General features: G+C 51.0%; 1 protein-coding gene across 4 annotated transcripts; it reads left to right on the top strand.

Moving 5' to 3' along the window:
• CIB2 (calcium and integrin binding family member 2) lies at positions 1-26527 on the top strand. Of its 4 annotated transcripts, none has more exons than XM_033237123.1 (7): positions 265-370; positions 7804-7838; positions 15819-15880; positions 19929-20040; positions 21798-21945; positions 25238-25433; positions 25844-26527. In XM_033237123.1, exons 4-7 carry the CDS (start codon positions 19972-19974, stop codon positions 25863-25865), a joined length of 435 nt encoding a protein of 144 aa, XP_033093014.1. In that variant the 5' UTR covers positions 265-370; positions 7804-7838; positions 15819-15880; positions 19929-19971; the 3' UTR covers positions 25866-26527. The 4 variants fall into 4 exon arrangements, with proteins under 4 accessions (XP_033093171.1, XP_033092946.1, XP_033093014.1 ...); XM_033237207.1 differs by lacking the exon at positions 15819-15880 and adding an exon at positions 11230-11323; XM_033237055.1 differs by lacking the exon at positions 15819-15880 and having other exon boundaries at positions 72-370.
• Positions 26528-26590: the final 63 nt, after the last annotated feature.

The raw sequence follows: 26590 nt of genomic DNA, 5'->3' as shown, positions 1-26590 counted from the left end.
AGGGTTCGTGCGGGGTAGCGTCTCCCGCGGCCAGGTCGCCCCCTGCCGGGACCCGGGCGCGCTGCAGCCGCGGAGCCGGGTGCCCGCCCCTCTTACCGCCGGGGGCGGAGTCGCTGCCGCTTCGGGTCCCTGTCCCCGCCTCCAAGACCCCCGCGCGCCTCCTCCAGGCGAGCTGCGGGACGGGAAGGGTCCGGCCGCCGTGGGCCGCTGCCAGCCGCGGGGCTGCCAAGGGCCGCTGGCGAGAGGCGAGGGCTCCGAGTCTGGCGGCCGCTGATGGGAGGCGGAGGCCGGGCGGGCGAGCGCCGGCGCAGCGGCCACCATGGGAAACAAGCAGACCATCTTCACCGAAGAACAGCTAGACAACTACCAGGTGAGCTCGGCGCGCCCGGCCCCCAACGCTGGCCCCGCCGCCCCTCCCTTTTCTCGGTCAATGGCGGAGGCCTCCCGAGAGCCAGCTCTCCCGGGTTCAAACCCTGCCTCTGCCTTCAGCTTGCCGCGTGACCTTGGGCCGGTGACTTCCCCTCGCCGTGCCTCAGTTTCCCCAGCGGTGTAATAAGAGCTCTTTCCAGTTGGAAGAGCCTCTCAGGCTCGCCTCTGCCCAGCTACTCTCGCCGTAGGCAGGACCCGAACCCCTCCCAGCCACCCATTCCAGTGCCCACCTGGCCCCGAGAGGGAGTCAGTAAACTAGGCTGGACAGAGGACCACCCTCCCGGCTCCCTGCACCCCTAGTCCCAGGAAGGAGCCCAGGAGAGCGAGTCTCTGTAAAGCAGAAATGAGAGCTGGGGTCCTGTCTGGGCTAGGAGTGGGATGCGTCAGTCCCCACATGCAGTCTTCAGTTGGAACTGTCTTGTTTATCTGCTGGGGTTCTCTCCTTCTGACCCCAGCATGGAGATAACTGGAGCAAGAAAGCAAGCCTGGTACCAGCCTTCTAGGGCCACCTCTCCCAGCTCCCTTAGGCCCTCGGCAGCCACCTCCTTAGACCTTTCTAGGTTTTCCTGCCTCCAGAGCCAGCTTTCCAGATCTGGAATCCCAATACCATCCCACCTAGGTAGAAACTTCGCTGTGGTTGCAGGATGAAGCCCAAACCCTTGGCTTACCCAGAGCCCTGGCCAATTGCTCAGTTATCTCTGCAGCCTCAGTCTCCCCAGGTCCCTTCCCTGCTCTCTGCATGGCAGCCTTCCTAAACCCATTTGCAGTTGCTGCAGCTCACCAGGCTCATTCCTCCCTCCCTCTCTCCCTCTGCCCATGCCTTTTCCTGGGCCTGGATTCCTCTCCTCCCTCCAGATGATCTCTCTCACCCTTCAAGTCCCACATCTGATGCCTCTCCCCTGACTCCTCAGGTGGAGGAGGCAGGATTGTGTTGTGGCCTGTGTAACTGGGCAGGAGGAACACCAGCAGAGTCTCCATAGGCACTTGTTGCCTTCATCAGTGCTTACTTTGGCTGTGAAGGAAAGCAGGCGTGAAGTGTGGGTCCTCTGAAGTGGGTGAAGGTAAAACAAAGGCCCCTTCTCCTCCTAGAAGCCCTACTTGTCAGTAATGGATTTCTCAGCTCCCCAGGTGAGGCCCTGGGAAGGAAGAGGGGAGACACATTTATGAAGCACCTGCTGTGTACCAGGCACAGTAATTGATGCCTTCTATGCATCAACTCACTTGATCATCACAGTGAGGTAGATTATTAGCCCATTTTACAGAAGTGTAAACAGAGGCTGAGGAGCCATTCAGGGCTCACACAGGATTTCAAATCTTGACTCCCAGGCTCTCTTCTTCAGTTGAAAGTGGACTGGGCTGGGCCATGTGTGCTCTTTGTCCCCAAGGCACTCAGTCTCAGACACTCAGAGACAGACTCTCACCTCCAGTGTGTGGCCCTTGTGATAGAGGCAGGTGGTGGAGTGTGTTCTAGGGAAGGGCGCTAGTGGGCAGTCGGAGGCCAGCAGGGAAGGGGGCAAAGTCCAGAAATGATGCAGCACTTGAGCAGGCCTTGGGAAGATATGTGGAGTTTTGCCCAGTGGGGCCCAGAGGAGGCATTCCAGGTGGAGGGGACAGCTTGGATAAAGGCTTGAGAGTGGGCAGGTGCAAGCAGGCAAGCCATGCTCAGAAGTGAGGAGTAGCTTCAAGAGGGTGGGGAACCCGGGTTCCCACTCCAACCAGCCTGGCATTGGGTTACTCATCGGAGCCAGTCCCAGTGTTAGGTTCTGATCCTTTGCCAGAGCCTAGCTAGACCCTGCCAGGCGGGGTGGGAGAAATGAGTGCTGTGAAACCTGAGAGCCCCACATCTCCTTCCCTCTGGATCTCCAGCCAGCCACGTGCCAGCCAGGGCTGAGTGGGGGTGAGCCTGAGTTACAGCACCCTCTGTCCTAAGTGACCCCTAGGGTTTCTTGGGACCTCCCAGCCTGGCAGTCTAATCTTTCCCGGGCAGGGTGTACCCTCCTGGTTCCTGGTGCCACTGATTCCCAATGTTCAAGCTTCTGTCCAGACCACTCCTCTGCATTGTACAGCCATCCCCCAGACCCCTCAAACTCTAAAACAGGAGTCACAGCCTCCCCAACACCCACTGCTGCTCCTCCAGCGATTCCAACGCTCTGCTCTCCCTCAGCCCATGTTTTCAGTTAAGAACAAGGCCTGTTACTCAGCCTCCTTTGTGGCTCACCTGGAGGTCCCTTCCTCCATCCCCACAGCCAGGGCCCTGGGCTAGGTCTGCTCAGTCTCCTGCAAACTGTAGGTCTGACTGCTCCCTCCCACGCCCCTCCTGCCCATCCCCCTCCAGCCACCTGCCCTCTTAGTTCTTTCACTCTTCCTTCATCTCTTTCTTCCTCCTTCCTTCCTCTGTCTTTTTTTTTTTTTTTTTTTTTGAGACAGTCTCACTCGCTCTGTCACCCAGGCTGGAGTGCAGTGGTGTGATCTCGGCTCACGGCAACCTACGCATCCCAGCTCCACCTCCCAGGTTCAAGCAATTTTCCCTGCCTCAGCCTCCCAAGTAACTGGGATTACAGGCACCTGCCACCATGCCCGTCTAATTTTTGTATTTTTAGTAGAGACAGGGTTTTGCCGTGTTGACCAGGCTCAAACTCCTGACCTCAGGTGATCCACCCGCCTCGGCCTCCCAGAGTGTTGGGATTACAGGCATGAGCCACCGCGCCCGGCCTCCAGCCTCATTTCTTACTCCCTTTCCCTTTGTACCCCAAGTTTCAGGCACACTGAAGGGCTTCTGGCCAAGCCCTCCCTCACCTCTGGCCCTTGTTCTCCTGCTGCTCTCCCTTCTCCTTTGCTAACCTAGTCTGGCCCATGTATCTGTCCAGGCCAGGTCTCACCTCTTTGGGATGGGCTCCCTGACTCCCTCCCCACCAATTCATTCAGCTGGGAATACTCAGGGAACCTGACACATACACATCCCCAGTCCCTCTTGTGGCCACAGAATGGTTTATACTGGGCACCTCACTGTTTACACTCCATCTCCCTTCTTGTATGGCCCCTATCCAGGCACAGAGATGCTTGGAGGATGCTGTCAAATGAATGAACAAATATTTGTTAAGGCATGGCTCCAGGAGAGCAAAGAACTCTGCACAAGGATTCTGAAGCCCTAGATTCGAGTCAGCTGGGTAGTTGATGCTGTGGGCCTTAGCAAGCCACTGTTCCCTTCTGGGCCTAAGTGTCTCCACCTCTAAAATGGGAACAACTACTAACCTGGCTGTGCTCATGTCACAGGGCTCTTGTGGGAATCAACTAAGATCACTGGAGACTGACCTTGAGCTGTGTGATGGTCACCTGGGCAGTGCTGAGGCCTGAGCTGGCAGAGCTGGATGGAGAGCCATTTCCATTACAGCTGGGACGGCCCGTGGCTCGGCTCCTGATGGCTGGCACAGGCAGACCACGCATGTAGATGGGAGGCAGGCAGGCTACCTGAAACAAGTCACCCTTGAGTTGAGCTTTGGAGAAAGGAAAGGGTTTGGACAACCTGGAGAAAGAGGAGAGATGGGGAATAGGGTGAATAAGGCTCGGAGGCAGAACTCAACTTAACTGGGAAGACATCTAGGCTTCTACTGTGAAAGCCCAGCCTGTCCTGTTTTCTGCTGCCAAAGTTCTGAGGGTCCATCAATCCTGGGTTAGGCCCCCTCTCTGCCTCCCTCCTTTCCACTCCTCATGACCCAGACCTGAGTTGGGACCTTTGCCTGAAGACCTGTCGCTGTGTCCCTATGTACTGTCAGGAGCCAAGCAGTGATGGGGCACTTGCTCTCCAAAAGTATAAGAAAGGGTTCCTTCAGACATGGGGCTGTAGCTCCCAGGGCAACTGAGGATGTAGTGGTGGGCAGGGTCATTGGCGACTCCAGAGAAGGAAAAGACAGCAGAGCTACCGACTCTGGGGAGATGCCTTTGGGACCTTGGGTGGTGGATGGGGCTTTTGCATTGTTTCCTATCAGCTGGGGCCAATAGACTTTCTGTACCTTATCTCATTTCCTCTTCACACTGTCCCCTTCAGAGAGGCACTATTTCCACTCTACAGATGCAGAAACTGAGGCTCAGAAAGGAAAATGACTTGCCTAAGGGTCTGAAGCTAGACTAGAATTTAACTCTGACTACCAAACCTTTTCCCCTGCTACACTTCTAGGCCACCCTGAGTCCTGAGAAGCTTTTAAGAACACCTGCCATATTCACTCCCTGTGCACTGCCTTCCTGGAGTGAATCCCAGGGAAACAAGTCAACAGAAGAAAAAGTGAAACATCAGTTGATGAGCAGGTTCATGGCAGCTTTGTCAGTGATGTTAAAACCAAGAAACAGGTATTACTAAATGTTCAGAAAGAGAAGAAAGGTTAAGACTAGGCAGGGGCTATGCCCTCACTGAGATACTCTGCAGCCACTGAAATAACGTAACTGCTGTGGAAGGCATATGTGGAAAAATCTGATCACTTATCCCACAAGCCTGTATTAAGCACCTGCTGTGTGTAAGTATAGGAATACACAGCAGATGCAGGACATGGAGTGGTTGGTGTACAGTGGTCATGGCTCTGTAGTCATAGGCAGTGGTCAAGAAGCACAGAGGATCTTTTCTTGCCTCTGCTTCCTTGCCAGTGGGGGCCCCAAGCTCTACTCCCATTTAAAAGAAAAAAAGAAGGCCAGGCGCAGTGGTTTATGCCTGTAATCCCAGCACTTTGGGAAGCCGAGGCGGATGGATCTCCTGAGGTCAGAAGTTCGAGACCAGCCTGACCAATATGGTGAAACCCTATCTCTACTAAGAATACAAAAATTAGCCAGGTGTGGTGGCGCATGCCTGTAATCCCCGCTACTCGGAAGGCTGAGAAAGGAGAATCACTTGAACCCAGGAGGCAGAGGTTACAGTGAGCTCAGATCATGCCACTGCACTCCAGCCTGGGCAACACAGCGAGACTCCGTCTCAAAAAAAAAAAAAGAAAAAAAAGAAAAGGGAGAAAAAGGAAACACAGAGGCCTGAGTTCCATTCCCAGCCCTCCTGGGCTGTGTGTGCAACTTAGGGCAAGCTACTCAACTTTGCTGAGTCTCAAGTTACCCATCTTTAAACTAGAGAGATAATGCCTGCCCCCATTGGCTAATGATAAGGATTAAGCAAAATTGAATATTCAGAGCCCCAGGTGCCAGATGCATGGTACATCATGTACTGGCTGTGATGTGATTTTCAGCCTGGGCTGCATGTTGGAACCACCTGAGTGGGTTTGAAAACTACTGATGCCTGGGTTCACCGTTGGGGATTTCTCTATAATTTGTCTGGGGTCTGCTGAGAGGTGGAGGACACAGGTATCTTAAACAGCCCCCCCAGGTGATTCTGCTCTAGAGCAGACGTCCTCACACTTCAACATGTATCACTATCATTGGGAGGGTTTTTTAAAATGCAGATCCCTGGGCCCCACCCACAGAGTTTCTGATTAAAGAGATCTGGAGTGGAGCCTGAGAATCTGCATTTTCACCAAGTTCCCAGTGAGGCTGATGCTGCTGGTCCAGGAGCCACAGCCTGAGGACCATTGATGTAGGGAGGTGTAAGTAATTGTGACAGGGAGCAGGGTTATAGGGGAAGTGTTTGCATCTTTTGCCAGTAGAACCCTTGAATCAGGACCTGGATAGTTCCTTTCCAACACATGGGATAGGAGAGAGGAGAGGGGAGGGAAAGGAGGACACAGATCAGCGGGGAAGAGAGCAGGAGCTGGGATCTCTCCCCATTCCCAGTTCCGCTGACTGCCTCCTCCAGGCTAGGTGGGAGAGCCCTGGCCCTTCTCACTGGGCACCTTAGACTATGGAAATGGCCCTGGGGTGCAGGGAAGTCCACATTCTGGAGTTTCTGGAGTTTGCTGAGAAATCAGCCCACCCTGTCTCCAGCCAGTCTGTGCCTGAGGCCTGCTAAGTAGGGAGTGTTCTGTCTGTGCTGGGTGAGGAGTAAGGGCACTGCTTCCCCAGCCTGAGCCTTTCTGGGCTCCTACAGAGAAGCCATTGTCAAAAGCAAAGCTGAGACCCCCAGGAGAACCCCCTGTGTTTCCAAGGAGGCAGCATGGAGCCTTAGTCTAACCCCCAGGGAGCAGCAGCTTAGAACAGACTTGTTGGGCCAAATGGGGCCTGGAAATTCCTGCCGACTCTTGCCTCTTCAGCTCTCCTGAAAACACCCAGTGGAAACCCCAGATGTTGTGTGCATCCTGCAGGCGTCCTCTCTTTGGCCCTCTCAACACACAATCCAATTGCCCTGATGTCTAGTAGCTTCAGGTCTCATTCAGAGCAAGCCTGGCTGTTTGCAGGCCTGAGTTTCAGCCATTCACTCCTCATCAGAGCCGGCTCTGGTCAGCTTATGGCCCCAGGAGGCCCTGCAGGCTCTGGGCTCTACAGACCTAGGAGGCCTTCTTCCTTCATGTTGTAACAGTGAACAAAGGTGGAGGAGCTAAACAGCAAGGGAGGTGCACAAAAGCCCTTCATGGCTGGGCATTTTACAAAGTGCTGGGTCCTTTTCACCTCCATACTTTTCACCAAGGCCTGGCATAGTGGCCATTGTCACTGACTCCCAGTGGTTGATACTCACCTTGGGTAGGCCACGCTGTGGATGGAGGCGGGTCATCTAGACAGACAGGACCCCTCTGAGATGAGTTTGTCATCTGGATGGCCCTAGGAGCCAAGTGCTGCCCCCACCTGGAGTAATGCTCACCTGGGAGTCCCCAGCAGTGCCTACCTTCACCTCTACCCCGGATGCTACCTGGTACCCTGCCCACCTTTCTCCTTCCCATATCTCCCTGGCCTCTTCACTCCCTTCCCTGGGTGACCTCATCCCTTTCTGGCTTCAGACACCAGGTACATACTGATGCTTCCCCAGTCTATGTGCCTGGAACTCTCAGTCTCTGAGCCTGGGACTGCACAACCCCCCTAGCACCATGCTCAGGGCTACAGTGAGGATGGCACCCCATGCAGCTACACGAGGTGGCCCTGTGGGTCCTCATTCGGAGTTGTCCCCCAGCCACTTCCTCATCATCCCCCAGTGTATCCCACTGGCACTCAAATCAGCCACGCACACCTGTGAGCATTCATCTTCCTCCTAAATGTGCACCCTAAAGCATGCTATAGCCCCCGACCATGCACTAAGCTCCTTAGGCCTAGCCCAGGATGGACAAAGGTTTTGGGAGGCATTTTCTGTACCTACTAGAACCAACTTTCCCCAGTGGGTGAGGGTGGGGTGGGGAGGGGTAGTAGTGACTCTTCTGCCCCCAGTCCGCGGCTATCCCCTGTGAGCCCTGTGGCATCGAGGCCTCCGAGAAAAAAAGGGGCCTGGGAATCACACACTGACAATGTGTTTTCCCTCGACAGGACTGCACCTTCTTCAATAAGAAGGACATCCTCAAGTAAGTGTGGCTTCTCGTTCACCCTGTTGGGACCGGGACTGGGGCCGGGGTGAGGCTGGGGCACCCCACATGGGCTGGCTGTGCTAGCTGGGGCTGAGGCGGAGCGTTGGCATCTGTCAGGAAGCACATTCAGGTCCCCACCCCGCCCCTGGGCTGCTATGGAGTTAGAGCTTCCCACTCCTCCCAGGGCCCAGATCCTCCTGCTGGGGAATGAACATCTACTCACTACATGCTGAGCTTTCGGGTGGGTGGTTTCAGGCACATTCTTATTTAATCCTCATTGTGACCTTATAACAAGAGAATCCATTTAACCCCATTTTACAGATGGAGCTTAGCAACTTGGCTAAAGTCACAGAGGCAGGGACTCAAGACCCAGCCTCTAACTCCAGGTCCCTTGCTATTTCACTGCATCCTGGGTCCTGGTATAGGAGGGAGTCCCTTTCTGTTGTTAGACAGGGGTCCCTAAGGGCCCTTTGGCTCTAGCTTTGATGTTCTTCCACTCCTGGGATGTCTAAAAGTTGAGGGCATGCCCATCACCCCTGAGCTATTCATCAGGGCGCTGCTTCTTCCCAGGACAGCCCTTCTCCTTGGTGTTGGTGGGGATGGGGGTGGATCTGGATGGCAAAGATGAAGGGGATTGGCAGCCTCAGAAACCCAGGACCAGACGGTGAGCAGGAATCACTGAATACCAAGAAACCTGCCCCATGGGCCTCAGTAGGCCCCTCTGCCTGGGCTATCAGGTGGCACGAAAAGCCAGCGAAGTCCCGGGATCACTTCCCCTGGAGATCGACGGTCAGGCTGGGACCAGAGCCCATTGCAACTTCCCAAGAGAGCTGTGCTGCGGCTTGTCACTGCCCTAACCACTCTGCTCATTCAGTCAGTGCCTCTCGGCTTTCCTCTCTACCCAGGCTATTCCAACCTGTACCCTGCATGGGCAGGGGCCACCCCACTTCCACCACCTTAGAAAGTCTGGGCAAGGGGCAAAGCCCCCAGGCCTGGCATCAGTAGACCTGGGCTCTACTCCCACATCTCAGTTCTATGGCCTTGGGCAACCATTTGACCTTCCCTGAGCCTCAGTTTTCTTCTGTATAATAGGGATAGTGGGCCGGGCGCGGTGGCTCAAGCCTGTAATCCCAGCACTTTGGGAGGCCGAGATGGGTGGATCACGAGGTCAGGAGATCAAGACCATCCTGGTTAACACGGTGAAACCCCGTCTCTACTAAAAATACAAAAACTAGCCGGGCGAGGTGGCGGGCGCCTGTAGTCCCAGCTACTCGGGAGGCTGAGGCAGGAGAATGGCGTAAACCCGGGAGGCGGAGCTTGCAGTGAGCTGAGATCTGGCCACTGCACTCCAGTCCGGGCGACAGAGTGAGACTCCGCCTCAAAAAAAAAAAAAAAAAAAAAAAAAAAAAAATAGGGATAGTGAAACCTACCCTCATAGCATTGCCGAGAGGCAGCAACACTGGGGTATAGTGTTTGATAGGTGGGATTTGCCCTGTAGCTTGAGACATGTCAGGGGTGAGGTCCCCATTTGGACAGCATGGCTTTCAGTATTGGAATAACAAAGCTGTCACCCCTAGCATTCTTGTGGCACCTTTTACCTTTCAGAGTTCTTGGCATGGAGCCTCATTTGAGCCTCACAGGGAGCTTCGGATCCCCTGCATTTGTAGATGCCAAGCCCAGGCTGCCTGTCTTCTGAGGCCCACCATCATTTTCATTCTGGCAACAAAAGTGCCTTGCCCCGGCCTTTGCACTGACTGTCACCACTCCCTGGAGTGTCCTCCTCTCCTCTGCCCACAGCATTGTTGTGCATCCTTCCAGACCCAACTCCAGAGTCATCCCCTTTATAAGCACCCCAACATCCTGCCACCCTAGTGCTCCCCCAGCTGCTCTAACAGCCTGTTAGGGGTTCTTTGGGTTTCTGGGCCCAGGTGCCCAGCTCCCCCCAGACTTGCTATCAGGCAGGACTAATGGGGAGCATGGTACCTGTTAGCCACCACTGACCATATGAAGAGTGCGTGGGTGAAAGACAGGATTGGCTGAGGGAGAACATTCCAGGCTAGGGAGCAGCAGAGGTGAGACACAGGCCAGCTTTTCCCACTCCCACTCCCACTCCCACTCCCACTCCCATCCTCCAGTGGTCTCACTGAGAGCAGCAAAGTTGCCTGTGTGGGGAAGAGGAGAGAGGAGCTCGAAGGCCAGTCCAGGAATCAGATCCAATATCATGGGCCTTTGGTGGTGGTTTTAGTCCATTCACATGCTGCTATAAAGAACTGCCTGAGACTGGGTAATTTATAAAGGAAAGAGTTTTAATTGATTCACAATTCTACATGGCTGGGGAGGCCTCAGAAAACTTACAATCATGGCAGAAGGGGAGGCAAACACGTCCTTCCTCATATGGCGGCAGGAGAGAAAAGTGCCGGGCAAAGGGGAGAAGCCGCTTATAAAACCATTAGATCTTGTGAGAATCACTATCATGAGAACAGCATGCCCCCATGATTCAATTATCTCCCACCAGGTCCCTCCCATGACATGTGGGGATTATGGGAACTACAATTCATTCAAGATGAGATTTGGGTAGGGACACAGCCAAACCATATTAGGGGTATCCCTTGCCCCTTGGAAAATGAGGAGCTCCAGGCAGGTGAGAGGACTTGGGGAGGGGTTTTCTGGCTCCCCACAGCCCTGGCCTGCACACCTCTGCACGCATCAGCACCCTAGGCTCTGTAACTCAACACCAGAGCAAAACCCAAGCCTGAGGCCCTGTCTGCAGCTCTGGGATGACATTGCTTGCAGGAGCTGTTTTCTCACAGGGCCCTGTGTCCAGGAGGGCTGGGTGACGGTGTTATTAAACATGAAAAGAGCTACCTGGAGTTTTGCTGCCCACCTGTCCACCCTCAGGGAAGGGTAGTAAGACAAGGCAGGATTCAGGATTGCCTGTCCCTGGAGAGACCAGGCATGGCCATGATGGCTCAATTCCAGTTTCAGCCCCTTCACTTTTCTCCAGCCTTCTCTGTGGAGAGGCCAGATGACTGACTGCCCCTCCAGGAAAGCCCTCTCCACTGTTCACATCTCAGGTCAGGGTGACACAGCTGAGGCCTGGAGCCCAGAGAGGGCAAGGTCAGCTGCAGAGCCAGGCAGTCCAGCCCCAGGCCTTGCTCATCTTCCCTGCTCCCAACGGCCTTTCAGGGCTGCTACTCCCCACCCCCACCAGGATGGTTTTCTTGGTAAGCTGCTCCCTGAGTACTGATCAGATGGCGAGGAGGAAACTTGAGCAGGAGGTGTTTCTTTGCAGGTTGGGGCCCAGCTCTCTGGCAGCTTTGGGGCAGTGATACCGAGTCACAGATAGCCCGCCTCCAATTCTCCTTCCCTCTGCCCTGCCCGCACCCAGGTAGATCCGATTGCTCCCCAGGACACAGCTCCTCCATTCCCACACTGAGCCCGAGTGGGCAGCCCACCCTGTTCAGTCACCTTGCTTTCCATAGGTAAGAGCTTAGCACTTCGACTTCCCTTGTCCCCTAATTTAGGTTGTGCTCTTTAATCAGCAGGACAGTAGTCCTTGTCCCCTTGGTACACAGAGAGGCCCACCCAGCCAGCACCCCAAAGTGTTTGTCTACTTGTTCTTTTATTGTTTATTTTCTCAACCTTTTAAAAGCTTTGTGCAACCTGTTTTAATTACTTACTACACACATAAGTAATGACTATAGAAAAATTAGAAAATGAAGCCAGTCAAGAGAAGACAAAAAAATATTACCTGTAAGCGTATGACCCAGAAATAGTGGCTGTTAACCTTTTGGTATATATTATGCCAGTGTTTTTCTTTTGTATGTGTTTATCAAAAAGTCAGATCATGGTTGGGTATGGTGGCTCACACCTGTAATCCTAGCACTTTGAGAGGCCGAGGTAGGTGGATTACATGAACTCAGGGGTTTGTGACCAGCCTGGCCAACATGGTGAGACCCCTGTCTCTAAAAAAAAAAAAATACAAAAGTTAGCCAGGTGTGGTGGTGTGTGCCTGTAGTCCCAGCTTGGCGCCTGTCCGAATAGTCAAATTCTTAGAAACAGAAAGTAGAATAGTGGTTGCCAGGGGCTGAGAGGAGGGGGAATGGGGAGTTATTGTTTGATTAGTATAGAGTTTCAGTTTTAGAAGAAGGAGAGAGTTCTGGAGGTGGACCAGTGGTGGTGATGGTCGCATAATAATGTGAACATATTTAATGCCACTGAACTGTACCCATCAAGATGTTGAAGATGGTACACTTTATGGCATGTGCATTTTACCACAATTCAGAAAAACTAATAATTAAGATGGTAAATTTTATGTTTTTTAAAATAATAATAATAATAATTATTATTATTATTATTATTTGAGACAGACTTTTGTTCTGTCGCCCAGGCTGGAGTGCAGTGGCTCAATCTCAGCTCACTGCAAGCCCCGCCTCCCAGATTCACGCCATTCTCCTGCCTCAGCCTCCCGAGTGCCATACCTGGCTAATTTTTTTTTTTGTATTTTTAGTAGAGATGGGTTTCACCATGTTAGCCAGGATGGTCTCGATCTCCTGGCCTCGTGATCCACCCGCCTCGGCCTCCCAAAGTGTTGGGATTATAGGCGTGAGCCACGGCGCCCGGCCTATGTTATTTTATCACAATTTTTTTTTTTTGAGACGGAGTCTGGCTCTGTCGCCCAGGCTGGAGTGCAGTGGCGCGATCTCTGCCTCCTGGGTTCAAGCGATTCTCCTGCCTCAGCCTCCTGAGTAGCTGGGATTATAGGCATGTGCCACCAGGCCAGGCTATTTTTTGTGTTTTTAGTAGAGATGAGTTTCACCATGTTGGTCAGGCTGGTCTCAAACTCCTGACCTCATGATCTGCCCGCCTTGGCCTCCCAAAGTGCTGGGATTACAGGCGTGAGCCACTGTGCCCGGCCATTTATCACAATTTTTAAAGTTAAAAAAAGGCAAGAAAAAAGATCTTACTGTCCCCTTAGTACCCAAGATAATCACTAACATTGTAGTGACCAGCCTTCCTTTTAGTCTTTCTTTTTGTAGGTATATAAATGTATACAAGCTTTTTTTTTTTTTAAATGGGATTATACTGTGCAGTCTGCTTTTTTCATTTAACATCTTGCAAACAACTTTCAATGTCATTAGATATTCTGATATAGTATTTTAAATGGCTGCATTTAATGGATATTTCTTAATTCGTGTAGTTGAACATTTAGATTTCCAACTTTCCACGATTTTAATTTGTACTTCCGTGAATATTCTTGTGGTACCATTCACATAACTGCACATGTCTGGGTATTTCCAACAAATTGCCTGATCAAAGATATGGATATTTTTAAGACTTTAGCTTTTTCCCCCCACTGCTATTATATGCTTTTTGTCTTCTGACCCCAGATCATTCATTGAATAACCCAAGAATCTGAAGCTCAGCTGCCTGTAAGGGGGGCCAACATGCACTGTAAATAAATGAAGCTGTCTAGTTGGGTGGGAACTCTTTGGAATGGATACTTGCAGAAATAGCTGCTCCTTAACCCCAGCTGGTTATTGCCTTGGGGGACTTTAGACCATCTTGATGAAGAAACCTAGGTTTATAGTGTAAGATCTTTCAATCTGTATATGTTGGCAACAAAATTCTAAATTTATTATTTTGACATAATTTAATTATTTTAAAATGCTATGTGAAAACTAGGCATGAATGTGGATTGCTGGTTTGTGACTTTCAGAGGAATTAATGTTTCCCCCACTGATTTCAAATGCTGTGTCATGGGCTCATTCTCATTTATGTTGGTATCTACCACTTCTAGTCTGCCTTGTAAATGCCAGTGTCTATTTCATACATTGTCCTTATTATAGCTTTAAACTGTTTTAATACCTGATAGAGACAAATGTTTCCCCCGTTTCTCTTTCTTCAGGGTTCCCCTGCAACACTCCTACATTTATTCTTCTAAACAAGCTTTTTTTTTTTTTTTTTTGCCAGTAGCTTGAAGAAACACTTAACCAAACAAACTTTTGAATCGGTCTGGTTAGATCCCAAATAGATCATTTGCAGATTTTGATTAGGACTGTATTCATTTTATAGAAGAATGAACAGAGCATTGTCATCATTACGGCATTAAGTCTTTCCAATCAGGAATGTACAATAGTTGGCCGGGCGCGGTGGCTCAAGCCTGTAATCCCAGCACTTTGGGAGGCCGAGACGGGCGGATCACGAGGTCAAGAGATCGAGACCATCCTGGCTAACACGGTGAAACCCCGTCTCTACTAAAAAAAATACAAAAAATTAGCCGGGCAAGATGGCGGGCGCCTGTAGTCCTAGCTACTCGGGAGGCTGAGGCGAGAGAATGGCGTAAACCCAGGAGGCGGAGCTTGCAGTGAGCTGAGATCCGGCCACTGCACTCCAGCCTGGGCGACAGAGCGAGACTCCGTCTCAAAAAAAAAAAAAAAAAAAAAAAAAAAGGAATGTACAATAGTTGTCTAACTACCTAAAATATTTTTATATCTTTTGTTAAACTGTCGTGTTTTTTTTGATACTTCAAAATTAGTGCATTTTGCACCAATTTTATACTTAGTTGTTTTTGTTTTTTCGGTTCTTTTAAATTGTGAATTTAACTTTTTTTTTAATTAAAAATAAAATATAGAAACAGTCTCACTGTGTTGCCCAGGCTGGTCTCAAACTCCTGGCCTCAAGCAATCCTTTCCCCTTGGCCTCCCAAAGCACTGGAATTACAGGCATGAGCCACTGCACTCAGCCAAATCCTATTTTTGAAAAGGCTAATGATGTTGATACATAATAGAAAAACTGTTGTGTAGAAAGGCTTCTGAACTCTATTTCAAATAGTCTCTAAGCTAATTATTTTTGGTTTTCCAGTAAATGATAACGTGCCTCCTCTCCAATATTTAAGTGTACTGTTTTACTGTTTTACCTAATTAGTTTTAACTAATTACATTCCTCCCTCAGTATCTGCAGGGGATAGGTTCTAGGACCTCCCAAGGATACCAAAAACTGCAAATGCTTAAGTCCTTGATATAAAATGGCATAGTATTTGCATATAGCCTATGCACATCCTTCTGTATAATTTTTTTTTTTTTTTTAGGCAGGATCTCTGTCCCCTAGGCTGGAGTGCAGTGGTGCGATCATGGCTCACTGCAGCCTCAAACTCCTGGGCTCAAGTGGTCCTCCCACCTCTGCCTTCCGAGTAGTTGGGACTATAGGCACATGCCACCATGCCTGACTAATTTATATATATATAAATATTTTGTAGAGACAAGGGTCACACTGTTTTGCCCAAGCTGGTCTCAAAACTCCTGGGCTCAAGTGATAGGCTCACCTCGGCCTCCCAAAGTGCTGGGATTACAGGCATAAGCCACCATGCCCAGCCCCTCCTATATACTTTAATTCGGCACCTCCTGTACACTTTAAATCATTACATTACTTATAATACCTGTGTAAAGGGTTGCTATACTGTATTAAGGAAAAATGACAAGAAAAAAACTATACATGTTTAGTATAGATGCAATTTTTTTTTTTTTCAAATATTTTCCGTCTTCAGTTGACTCACAATGCAGAACTCATGGACCTGGATGGCCAATAGTAGATTGATTCGTGCTCCTGGGGGGAAATGTTATGTAATAATGGTGATTATAGGCATCCCACATTGACGGGTATATCCCCAGTATATACAAAAATTAGCTGGGCGTGGTGGTGGGCACCTATAGTCCCAGCTACTCAGGAGGTTGAGGCAGGAGAATTGCTTGAACCCAGGAGATGGAGGCTGCAGTGAGCCGAGATTGAGCCACTGCACTCCAGCCTGGGTGACAGTGCGAGACTCAAAAAAAAAAAAAAAAAGAGAGAGAGAGAAAGAGATACCCTTTTGTTTCTGCTCCTAAGCAGAAACTCCTTTTGTTTCTGTTTTACTAAGAATTTTAAGTTTTTTTTTTTTTATTGACAAAATATCATATACTTTAAAATACTTTTGACCAGGTGCAGTGGCTCATGCTTGTAATCTCAGCGCTTTGAGAGGGCGATGTGGCAGATCACTTGAGGTAAGGAGTTCGAGACCAGCCTGGCCAGCATGACGAAACCCCATCTCTACTAAAAATATAAAAAAATCAGCCAGGTATGGTCGCATGCCCCTGTAATCCCAGCTACTTGGGAGGTCGAGGCACAAGAATCACTTGAACCCAAGAGGCAGAGGTTGCAGTGAGCCAAGATGGTGCCACTGCACTCCAGCCTGGGTGACAGAGTGAGACTCTGTCTCAAAAAAACAAAAATATTTTAAATTTTTATTAATAAATACTTCTTAAATTTCAAATAATTGAGAAGTAGGTGAAATAACAAGTAAAAGTTAGCCTCCTTCTTTTCACAACTGTCTACTCCCACCTCACAGGGACTATCAGTGTAAACATGTAGTATATAACTTCTCAGATATTTTTCTGTATCCACACATACAGTTATAAATGCATCTATCAAATTGGTCAAAATGTTTTTTGCTTAATATGATTTGTAGTCACAGATTTCCAAATATTGAACTATCTTTGCATTCTGGAAGAAATCCTACTTGGTTCTAACATACTATTCTTTTAAAGTCTTGGACTTGATTTACCAGTATGTTATTTTTCTTTCTCTACTTATTATTATTATTTTTTCTAGATACAGGGTCTCTGTTGCCCAGGCTGGAGATCCTCCTCCTTGAGCCTCCTGAAGTAGCTAGGACTGCTGATGCATATCACCACATCCACCTAATTTTTATTATTATTATTTTTTGTGTGTAGAGACATGGTCTCACTACGTTGCCCAGGCTGGTCTCAAGCTCCTGGCTTCATGCAATTCTCTCACCTTGGCCTCCCAAAGCACATTTAGATTACAGTCATAAGCCACTGTGCCTGGCCCCTAGTATGTTATTTTATAAGACTTTTTCATCTATATATGCAAGTACCATTGGTCCATTCTGGATGCTACATATTAGGTTCTTGTATCAGCATTCTTGTTAACTTTGTAAAATAAAGTGAGGGCTTTCACATTTCTTGCCTCATACTCTGTAGCAGTTCAAGTAGCATAAGTATGGTTTCTGGTCCTGATGTTACGGTAGGACGAATATATAACTCTTCTTGAACTCAGTGTCCTTTATTGGGGGAGAGGTGACAGAGATGTGGTTCTTTGACGATGCTTAGAGTTTCTTTCACAGTGATTTGGGTTTTCAAATTCTCCTTGGATTTTTCTTTAAAGAAAAATTCCAATGTGATTTTAGTTATTGTTTTAGAACAGATCTGTGTCCCAGCTGGCCTTTCCACCCCAGAAGATACCTCCTCAACCCCGCCAAGCACCCATAGCCTCTCTCCCTAGTCCACCCCTTCCAGGGAGTCTCTGACATGGCAGGCAGTATGCTAAAAGTTGCCAGTTGAAGGCCAGTGGTTTTACGCACATCCAGGGGTGAGAACAGTAGAACAGCCCCTGCTTTACTGATAGGGAACTTATCCTCCAGTGGATTAACCCCCTTACTCACACTGCTAGTGAGAGGTGTAGGCGGGGCTCCAACCTCAGCCTGACTTCATGCTCCTGCCGCAGCCATCCCACAAAACTTCGGAGGTGATGGCCAACCCCCAGAAACACTCCAATATCATACCCCGACATATGGGGTAGGGTCAAGGTCAAGTGGGAAATGTAACAGTTGGAAGCACAATGGATATGTCAAAGTACCAGAGGCATGAATTATGAAAGAAGATGCATGAATTTTGAAACAAGTGGTTATTCCTTATTTGGGAACAGTGTAAAAAAAAAAAAGTTTTCCTCTACACAAGAAATAGGAGCAAAGAAAGTCCTTGAGTGCCCTCTTGTGGAGAGTCTCAGCTTGATCCCAGCACCCTGGCATTTGTTGAGCCTCCTCCCACCCAAAGTACAAGTTTAGGGGTTTTCCCCTCCAGCTCTGTCTCCAAGTCTTGGCACATCCTTGTGATTTCAGGCCCTTTTTAGGGATGTGTGACTAGCAAAGTGGGCATGTGGCATTTTATCGTTTATTTGCCCTGGACAGGCTCTGAACCAGGGGATGATGTGCTTACCAGGGCTTGACTTGCAGGGAGAAGCCAAGTGGTTGGAGTCCAGAGGTCCTGGGTTCAAGTCCTGTTTCTACTGTTCATTGGCTTTGTAGGATGCAGCCCTTGATTCTTGAGCCTCAGTTTTCACCACCTGAAAATGGGAGACTAATACCTACCTCTCAGGGTGATGTGGGGATTAAAATGAGTAAAGCAATCCACAGAGACTCGTTCAGGACCTGGCACAGAATAAGCACTTGCTAAACAATAGCTGGTGTTATTATCTGTTTGAGCTGGGTAAGTAGTCAGGTGCCTTGCTAAGGACAGCTAGGCAGCAGCACCACAATAATTGGTAGAACCCAAGGGAAGGGTGGGTGGCTGTGCTGAGTGGCTTGTGAAATAAAGTGAGGGCTTTCACATTTCTTGCCTCATACTCTGGAGCAGCTCAAGTAGCATAAGTATGGTTTCTGGTCCTGATGTTATGGTAGGACTAATGTATAACTCTTCTTGAACTCAGTGCTATGCTGAATGTGCTGAAAGGTGGGCCTGGGGTGTGTCACAAGGTCAAGCCACTTAAAAGGAGACCTGGGCTGATCTGGCTTTGGGGGTGGCAGGGCCAGCCCAAGCCCGGGAGATACAGGATCATACCTAATCCATTCGCCAGCAGCCTAGGGCTTCACCTTAGGCGGGTTACCTACCTCAGCCCCCAGTCAGTGCCCCTTACGCTTGTCCCACCCATGGCAGCACTTAATGGACACAATTTTTGTTTTTAGAGATAGGGTCTCACTCTGTTGCCCAGGCTGGAATGCAGTGGGGCAATCATAGCTCACTGCAGCCTCCACTTCCTGGGCTCAAGCTCAAGTGATCCTCTAGCCTCAGCCTCCCAAGTAGCTAGGACTGAGCCACAATATCCAACTAATTTTTTTTTTTTTTTCATTTTTGTAGAGACAGGCTATGTTGCCTAGGCTGGTCTCAAACTCTGGGCCTCAAGTGGTCCTCCCACCTTAGCCTCCCAAAACACTGGGATTACAGGCATAGGCCACCATACCCAGCTCACAATTTCATCTGAATACAATTTGTACCTGTCTTGGGATGGGGGGCTATTCTCTGGGGTGACAGGGACCTGGACAAGTGACATAGGGCAAAGAAAGACTGAATGATGGGGCAGGGGGCGGAGAGGAAGGGAGCTTCCAAGTGAGACAGTGCCAGGATGCCTTACACCTTTGAGGTTCCATACAGCTTGTTGAGGTGGGCTTGCTTTCCTGGAGGCTGGAACAGGAACTAGGGACCTGACCCATCGGTGAGGAGGGAGGGCCAGGCCCACCAGCGTAGCGGGCTGGGTCTCGATGGCTCCCAGCTAGAGAGGTTATGAGTGGCCCATTTACAGGGGCTTTCTGAGGGTGTGAGGACTGCTGAGAGCTCTCCCAGAGAGACCCAACCCTCAGGGCCTAAGTTGGGGTGATGGGGCCATGAAGTGGGCCCAAGCTTTGATGGATCCCCAGGAGTATCCGCAGGAAGAGTGGCTAAGAGTTTCTGCTTGGATTTACCATCTTGGGCTCAACCCATGGCCCTTGATGCTCCCTAGTTATGTGGCCTTAGACAATCACTCTTAACCTCTTCAGCACTCGGTTTGCTGAGCAGTAAACTGGGGTCAGGATGCATCTGTCTGCACAGTGATGTGGAGGAGGATTAAATTAGGTAGTGTGTTCATTGCTTAGCACAGTATCCCGAGCATAGAAAACCCTTATGAGAGCCCAAAGGAGAAAAAATTAGAAGACTTGGATGCAGGCCCAAGGAGTGATGGTGGTGGTGCTGATGGGGTGGGTGTGGTGGAAATAGGGTGGCCTGGACACGATCTGGTTATCAGTACAGAGATCTGGGCCGAACTCACCTCCCTCCCAACTTCATACCCTGTGGGCAGAGCAGAGAGCCTCCCATTGGCCCTCACCTGGTCCTGGCTGAGGATGGTCTGCAGAGGCACAGGCCTAGGCAGGGCAGCATTGGGCCACTGGGACTTAGGGATGGCACCCCCTCCAGCACTTTTCCTCTGCTTTCCTCCAAGGCTGCATTCACGATTCTACGAGCTGGCCCCCAACCTCGTCCCAATGGACTACAGGAAGAGCCCCATCGTCCACGTGCCCATGAGCCTCATCATCCAGATGCCAGAGCTCCGGGTATGTGCAGGGCCTCTTGCTGGCGGGCAGGGGATCTGTGCCTCTGGACCAGCAGCAGAGGCCCCTAGGTCTGGGCTGAACCCAGCTCCACCCTTTGTGTCTGTGTGGCTCTGAGCAGATCACAGAACCTCTCTGTGCCTCAGTTTCCTCATCTGCACTCTGAATAAATAAGCTATGTGGGCTCTGTAAGGGTGCTGTACATCAGTGGCCACCCCACTGCAGGCCATAGGCTTGTGCTCATCTGCTTGTCCCTTTGTTAAGTGGCCCCAAGCCTGTTGTACTTGGCAGACCTGCGTCTGCTTTGTTAGATAATTTTTCTGTCTCCCCCTTGTCTGACCGTGGCTTCTCACTGAGGTCAGCATCGTGGTCATCCATAACATAATTTCTCAGACTTTAATGTACCTGTTAAAATTTAATTTTAAACCACCTGGGGATCTTGTCCAAATGCCAATTCAGGCTCAGTACACATAGAGTGTCAGGATTCTGCTTTTCAAGCAAGCTCCCAGGTGAGACTGATGCTGCTGGTCCTCAGACCATATATATTTGAATGTTTCGTTTCATGAGTTCCTTATCCATAATATGTAAAGTGCACTCAGCGTTAAGAAGGCATTTGGGGCATAACTCCCCATTGCAGTGGTACTTTGTCAGTAGCCCCTGGCCAGGCCTGGAATGTGTGGCTTGATGGTGGGGTCAGAGTGCTATATGGCATCCACTTGGGGCCTACACTCTGGTTGTGACCTCAGTCCTGAGAGACAATGGACCCCAGGTTCAGCCCTGGACCGACACCCCGTCTGGCCCAGCAAGGGGCTCAAGAGTAGGCTCAGAGGGTTGCTGGAGCGGGTGAGGCACTCTTGGGCGGGACCCAAGTGGTCTGTCTCTGAGCCTCCTGCGCTGGCGTGGGCTGGGCACGGAATGGGGCTAGCCAAGTGCTAGCTTAGTTGGGATGGAAGGGCTGTAGGATAAGTGATTTGGGGATCTAGAAAAGCATCCGTGTACAGCTCCCTGGGAGAGACGGCATCCAAGGTAGTCTAGGATAATTCACAGGAGCAGAGTGACGGCAGGCCTGGGCCTGAACTGGCTGTATGACTCTTGCTGCTTATCTGGTCCAGTTATCTGACCCTACATCCACCTTCCAGATCCTGGCCTGACATGGCCTGAGCTGAGGGCCACCAGTGCCCTGGGTTGTCATCTTTTTCTGCTGGGGACAGAGCCCTACACATCCAGGCAGAGCCTCTGTGTGCTCTTCTGGGTAACAGGACGAATCTGTGCTTCTGCTTCAGGTGAGGCGGTGCCTCCAATGAGAACACATTGGCTGTGCTCAGCTTTTTTTTTTTTGGAGACAGGGTTTTGCTTTGTCGCCCAGGCTGAAGTGCAGTGGGACAATCGTGGCTCACTGAAGCTTCAAATTCCTGGGCTCAAGTGATTCCCCACCTCAGTCTCCCAAACAGCCGGGACTACAGGCGTGTGCCACTGTCCCTGGCTGTGCCCATCTTAATGATGTGACATGACCCAACAGAACACTTCCTGAGCTCTTACACGTGCTGGGCCTGGTACCAACACCTTACATACTTTAGCTCATTTAATCCCATCACAACCCAGTTAAGAAGGTGTTATTATTCCCTTTTTACAGATGGGGAAACCGAGGCTCAGAGGGATTTGGTCAATCCTCCAGGGTCACATAGGCTGTCCACAGTCTGGCTCCAGGGCCCTCCTGATTATCCTGCACCCACAGTGATTGCTGTATGTGTTTCCTTCAGGAGAATCCCTTCAAAGAAAGGATCGTGGCGGCGTTTTCCGAGGATGGTGAGGGGAACCTCACCTTCAACGACTTTGTGGACATGTTTTCCGTGCTCTGCGAGTCGGCTCCCCGAGAGCTCAAGGCAAACTATGCCTTCAAGATCTATGGTAACTAGGGCTAGAGGAGGGGGCCGTGAATGTGAGGGGGGCAGCATGTGGGGCCCTCAGGCTGTCTGGTTACTGCTGGCTCCTGCCCTGGGGACACCAAGAACAGTGAAGCTGATCTGTCCTCTGAAGAGTGCCTATCCAGTGGGGTGGCCAGGGGAGACGATCAGTCCCTGAGAGACATCTGTGGGGTTCCTGAGAACAGAGGCGGGAGGGACTCGCCAACCCCAGGTCGGGTGGTTAGTGTGAGAGGGGTCCCAGGCATGACCTTTAAGCAGGGACTAGCAGAGGCTTGGACTAGAGAAGTGGGGACTGGCAGACCTGACAGAGGGTGCAACCCATGCAGACACAGGGAAGCGCAGAGCTTGGTAAGGAGATGGGAGGAACTTGAAAGGTGGTGGGACAGGGGGTATGAGTCTGAAGAGAATTTGGGGCCAGGCTGTAAGAGCCAGCCACAGAGTTTGGACCTAGTGCTCTGGACACCAGGGCCACTGCAAGGTTTCCAGTGGGGAAGGGCAGCTCTGTTTTCTGGAAAGATCACTCAGCAGCTTTGAGGTGTAAAATGGAGGAGCTAGAGAGGCTGCCTAGGCCATGGTGGTGAGGCCAGGCCTACAGGGCGGCCTCCAGAGCCCCCCAACACTGCCAAAGGTAGGGCTGCCTGGGTTCACCCCACCCAGCCCTGCCCTCAGCCCTGCTGTCTCACCAGCCATCAGAGGGCAGCAGGCACTCATAAGCCAAGGACCCACGCTTCTCCCACAGCCATAGGGAGAAAACTTCATACCCATGAGCTCACCCCCTGTGCTGGCCTGACAGACCCAGGGGGACTGGTGTCAAATCCTCAGACAGACCTCGTTGAGATGGCTAAGGCCCAGGAAGGGGCTGGGACCCAACCTGGACCTGAAGAGTCAAGGTCAAACCTCCTGTCCTCAGCACCTTTGATCAGACACTGGATCCCAAGGCAGCAGGGTCTATCAGGGGCTGACATTTCACTTTCTTTTTTTCTATTTATTTATTTATTTATTTATTTTTAATATTTTTTTGAGACGGAGTCTTACTCTGTCGCCCAGGCTGGAATGCAATGGCGTGATCTTGGCGTACTGCAACATCCGCCTCCCGGGTTCAAGTGATTCTCCTGCCTCAGTCTCCCAAGTAGCTAAGATTACAGGTTCCTGCCACTACACCTAGCTAATTTTTGTATTTTCAGTAGAAATGGGGTTTCACCATGTTGGTCAGGCTGGTCTCGAACTCCCGACCTCAGGTGATCTGCCTGCCTCGGCCTCCCAAAGTGCTGGGATTACAGGCGTGAGCCACTGCGCCCGGACTGATGTTTCACGTTCTAGTTATGTTTCACATTCTAGTTATGTTTATTTCAGAGGACTTTGGTTTCTGTCTGTGCACCCACGTTTTGCTTGCATATCAGAAAGAAAATACCTGCCGGTCTACCCTCCACGAACTATGCCCACATGGGTCATGTAAAATGCTTCTCAGATTCCACCCAACATCTGCCCAGTCTTGGACCCCACAGCATTGCTCCTGGGATGGGCTGCTGTCTGCCCAAGATAGGGAGTGCAGATCACATGGACTGGGTGGGCACAGGAACACATGGAAGAACTGTGGCTTCCTTGCTGCCCTAGGCTGGGGGTGGAGTGGGGAGAGGCAGCCAGGGCCCTCCTAGTCTGGTGCTGGGGAGGCCTGGGGCCTCATTTGCAACAAGGATCATCTTACTTCTGAGCCTCAGTTTACTCATGTTAAATGGCCACAGCAATTGAGCCAGCCAGCAAATCTTTCCAGAGATTTGCTATGTCCCATGCCAAGGGCACAGATGTATCTCCCCTGATGCCTACCCTAGAGTTGTGCCCAGGCCTCTGCAGAGATAGGGCAGAATCACCCCCAAGAGCTTGGGCTCCAGGGTCCAACAATGACCAGGGATGTGACCTCAAGCAGGTACCTTTCCTTTTCACCTCTCTGTTTCTTTTTTTTTTTTTTTTTGAGACAGAGTCTCGCTCTGTCACCCAGGCTGGAGTGCAGTGGCGCTATCTTGGCTCACTGCAAGCTCTGCCTCCCAGGTTCATGCCATTCTCCTGCCTCAGCCTCCCGAGTAGCTGGGATTACAGACGTCTGCTGCCAGGCCCGGCTAATGTTTTGTTTTGTTTTTTTTTTGTATTTTTTGTATTTTTAGCAGAGACGGGGTTTCACCATGTATGCCAGGATGGTCTCGATCTCTTGGCCTCATGATCCACCTGCCTCAGCTTCCCAAAGTGCTGGGATTACAGGCGTGAGCCACCGCACCTGGCCACCTCTCTGTTTCTTCATGTGTATAGTGGGGATTCAATTGTGCCTGCCTCATAGTCTTGTTTTGAAAATTAAATGAGAAAGAGCATGTAATGCTCACATGATGGGTCTTCATCACTAACATTAATGTCAGAGTTTGCCAGTGGGCACGAGAAGCTCATCTGCGGGGGAGAGGACCCTTATTGCTAGAAAGCCCTGCCACTGGGAGGTGATGTGTGAGCCAAAATTTGAAGGATGACCAGGAGTTTGCTGGGAAGGGACCCCAGGCAGAAGAAACAGCACATGCGCAGATCTGGTAGTTGGGCTGAAAATGTAAGAAGAGAGAGTTTGCTTTGATGCAGCCATGCATGGCTTGGTCCTCTGAACCATTTTGCTATCCTTTGGGGCAGTGATAGTGCCTTTTGCTGTGTAGAATCAAACCATGTTCCCTGTTCTGTGTGCACAAATGCCAGGCACAGGCCCCTCTCTAAGGGCCTTTTGATTTTGAGTCTCCCGACCCATCCTGTTTCCTGGCCACACACCACTGAGGCAACATGGTGCGGTTTAGAAAACTTGGGTCTTAGAGTCACATAGGCCCCAATCAGAATCCCTACTCCATCTCCGAGTGGCTCTCCCACCTTGATTAAATCACATGGCCTTTTTGGGCCTTAGTTTCCTTAGCTCTAGAAGTCTAAAGGGAACACAGGGTCCACTGTGGGCTAAGGCCAGGAAGGGCTATCTGGCCTAAGCCTGAAGTTCTCAGGAAACCTCAGATTTGGACTTTTGACCTGTTTCAGGATATGGTTTAGTCATTGTGGGGTTGTTGTGGGTGGTGGATGTGGGTGTCTAAGCTATGCCTGGTGGGTGAGCCCTCTTGGGGGCTGGGATCCAGTGTCCCGAGAGTGTGCATGGAGATGCTCTGGGGACATCAGAAGCTGGTGGAGGTAGTGGGACCAGCTGGGAGTGTAGGGGTCCCTGGGTGCACGCAACCTGGACTTGAACATGTCCAACCCCCGCCCCACAGACTTCAACACTGACAACTTCATCTGCAAGGAAGACCTGGAGCTGACGCTGGCCCGGCTCACTAAGTCAGAGCTGGATGAGGAGGAGGTGGTGCTTGTGTGCGACAAGGTCATTGAGGAGGCTGACCTGGATGGTGATGGCAAGCTGGGCTTTGCTGACTTCGAGGACATGATCGCCAAGGCCCCTGACTTCCTCAGGTGCTGCCACTACAGGCCGGGCTTGGGCAGGGCACGGCAGGGCAGGCCGGGATGTTGGGGCTAAGCCCCTGTCACTCGCTGTTTGTGAGCAGTGGTGTGTGACCAGGAAGCAGGAGGTCACGTTCAAGGCACCCTTGCCCTAGATGTGTGACTGGCCTTTGTCCCCTGCAAGGGGGAAGGTAGAAGACCTGGGGGCCCCTTCAGTGATAACTGGGAGCAGAACTCCCTGGGCACTGCTGTCCCTCCAAGCTTGCCTTCCCTCAGTATTGATTACTTGCATCCACTATGCAGGGTTCCCTATTGAGGCGCTGTCCAGCATGGGGGTGGGGCCTGCTGTGCTTTTCCCTGAGGAGCCTTTACCTGCCAAACCCAGGGCCTCTCACCCTCTCTTGCCCTTTCTCTCTTTCCAGCACTTTCCACATCCGGATCTGAGGACACTGCCAAGGCTGCAGGGGCCTGGAAGTCCACCGTCCTGTCCTGTAGTCACATGGGTGTGGCCTCCACGCTCCCCAGGAAAGCAGTGGCAGCCTCTGGGGTTCACACCATGAATATTTCCTGTGGCCCTTTCAGCAAAAAACAGCCTTAACCAGGAAGGGGGCATGTGAGGGTTAGGACCCTTCCCACAGCCCCTCTGTGGTCCAGCCTGAGGACCCATGGCCCCTCTCCAGGCCCTCCGCACCCCGCCCTATGCCCCAGTCCTCTCCCACTCCAGGAATGCTCCCCAGCCCCCAGAGGGAAAGTCAGATAACCCAATAGGAGGTGGTGGGGTCTGACATGTCCAAGTGCTGGCAGACACCCTGGTCACCCAGGACAGAATGGGAAAAAAAAAAAAGAGGTCAGGGTTTTAATGAGCTATGCAATCTTTTTCCAAAACCCAAGGTTGGGCTGCTCCTCACCCCTGCCTGTTCCTCTTCTGCTGGCCTCCTTCACAATGTGAAGCTGTGGGCACAGTGGGCTGAAGGGCTCTTGCCCCTGTCTCTGCCTCTGGGTCATGAGTACCACCCTGCCTGCCCTCCCCAACACCATGGAATCCTCACTGGTGTGTGCTGTCCACAGATGTGTGAACTCCTGGTAGTAAAACACTTTTGCATCCCTGTGCTCTCCATGTCTGCTAATGTTAGGAAATGTTTGAGGGTACCTTTGCTTCTGATCCTTGA

This window comes from Trachypithecus francoisi, unplaced genomic scaffold, assembly GCF_009764315.1.
Source record: "Trachypithecus francoisi isolate TF-2019V2 unplaced genomic scaffold, Tfra_2.0 Contig00110, whole genome shotgun sequence".
NCBI classification, from domain to species: Eukaryota; Metazoa; Chordata; class Mammalia; order Primates; family Cercopithecidae; genus Trachypithecus; species Trachypithecus francoisi.
Note: the sequence above shows the minus strand (reverse complement) of the source record. Positions and strands in the feature narration are given on the sequence as shown.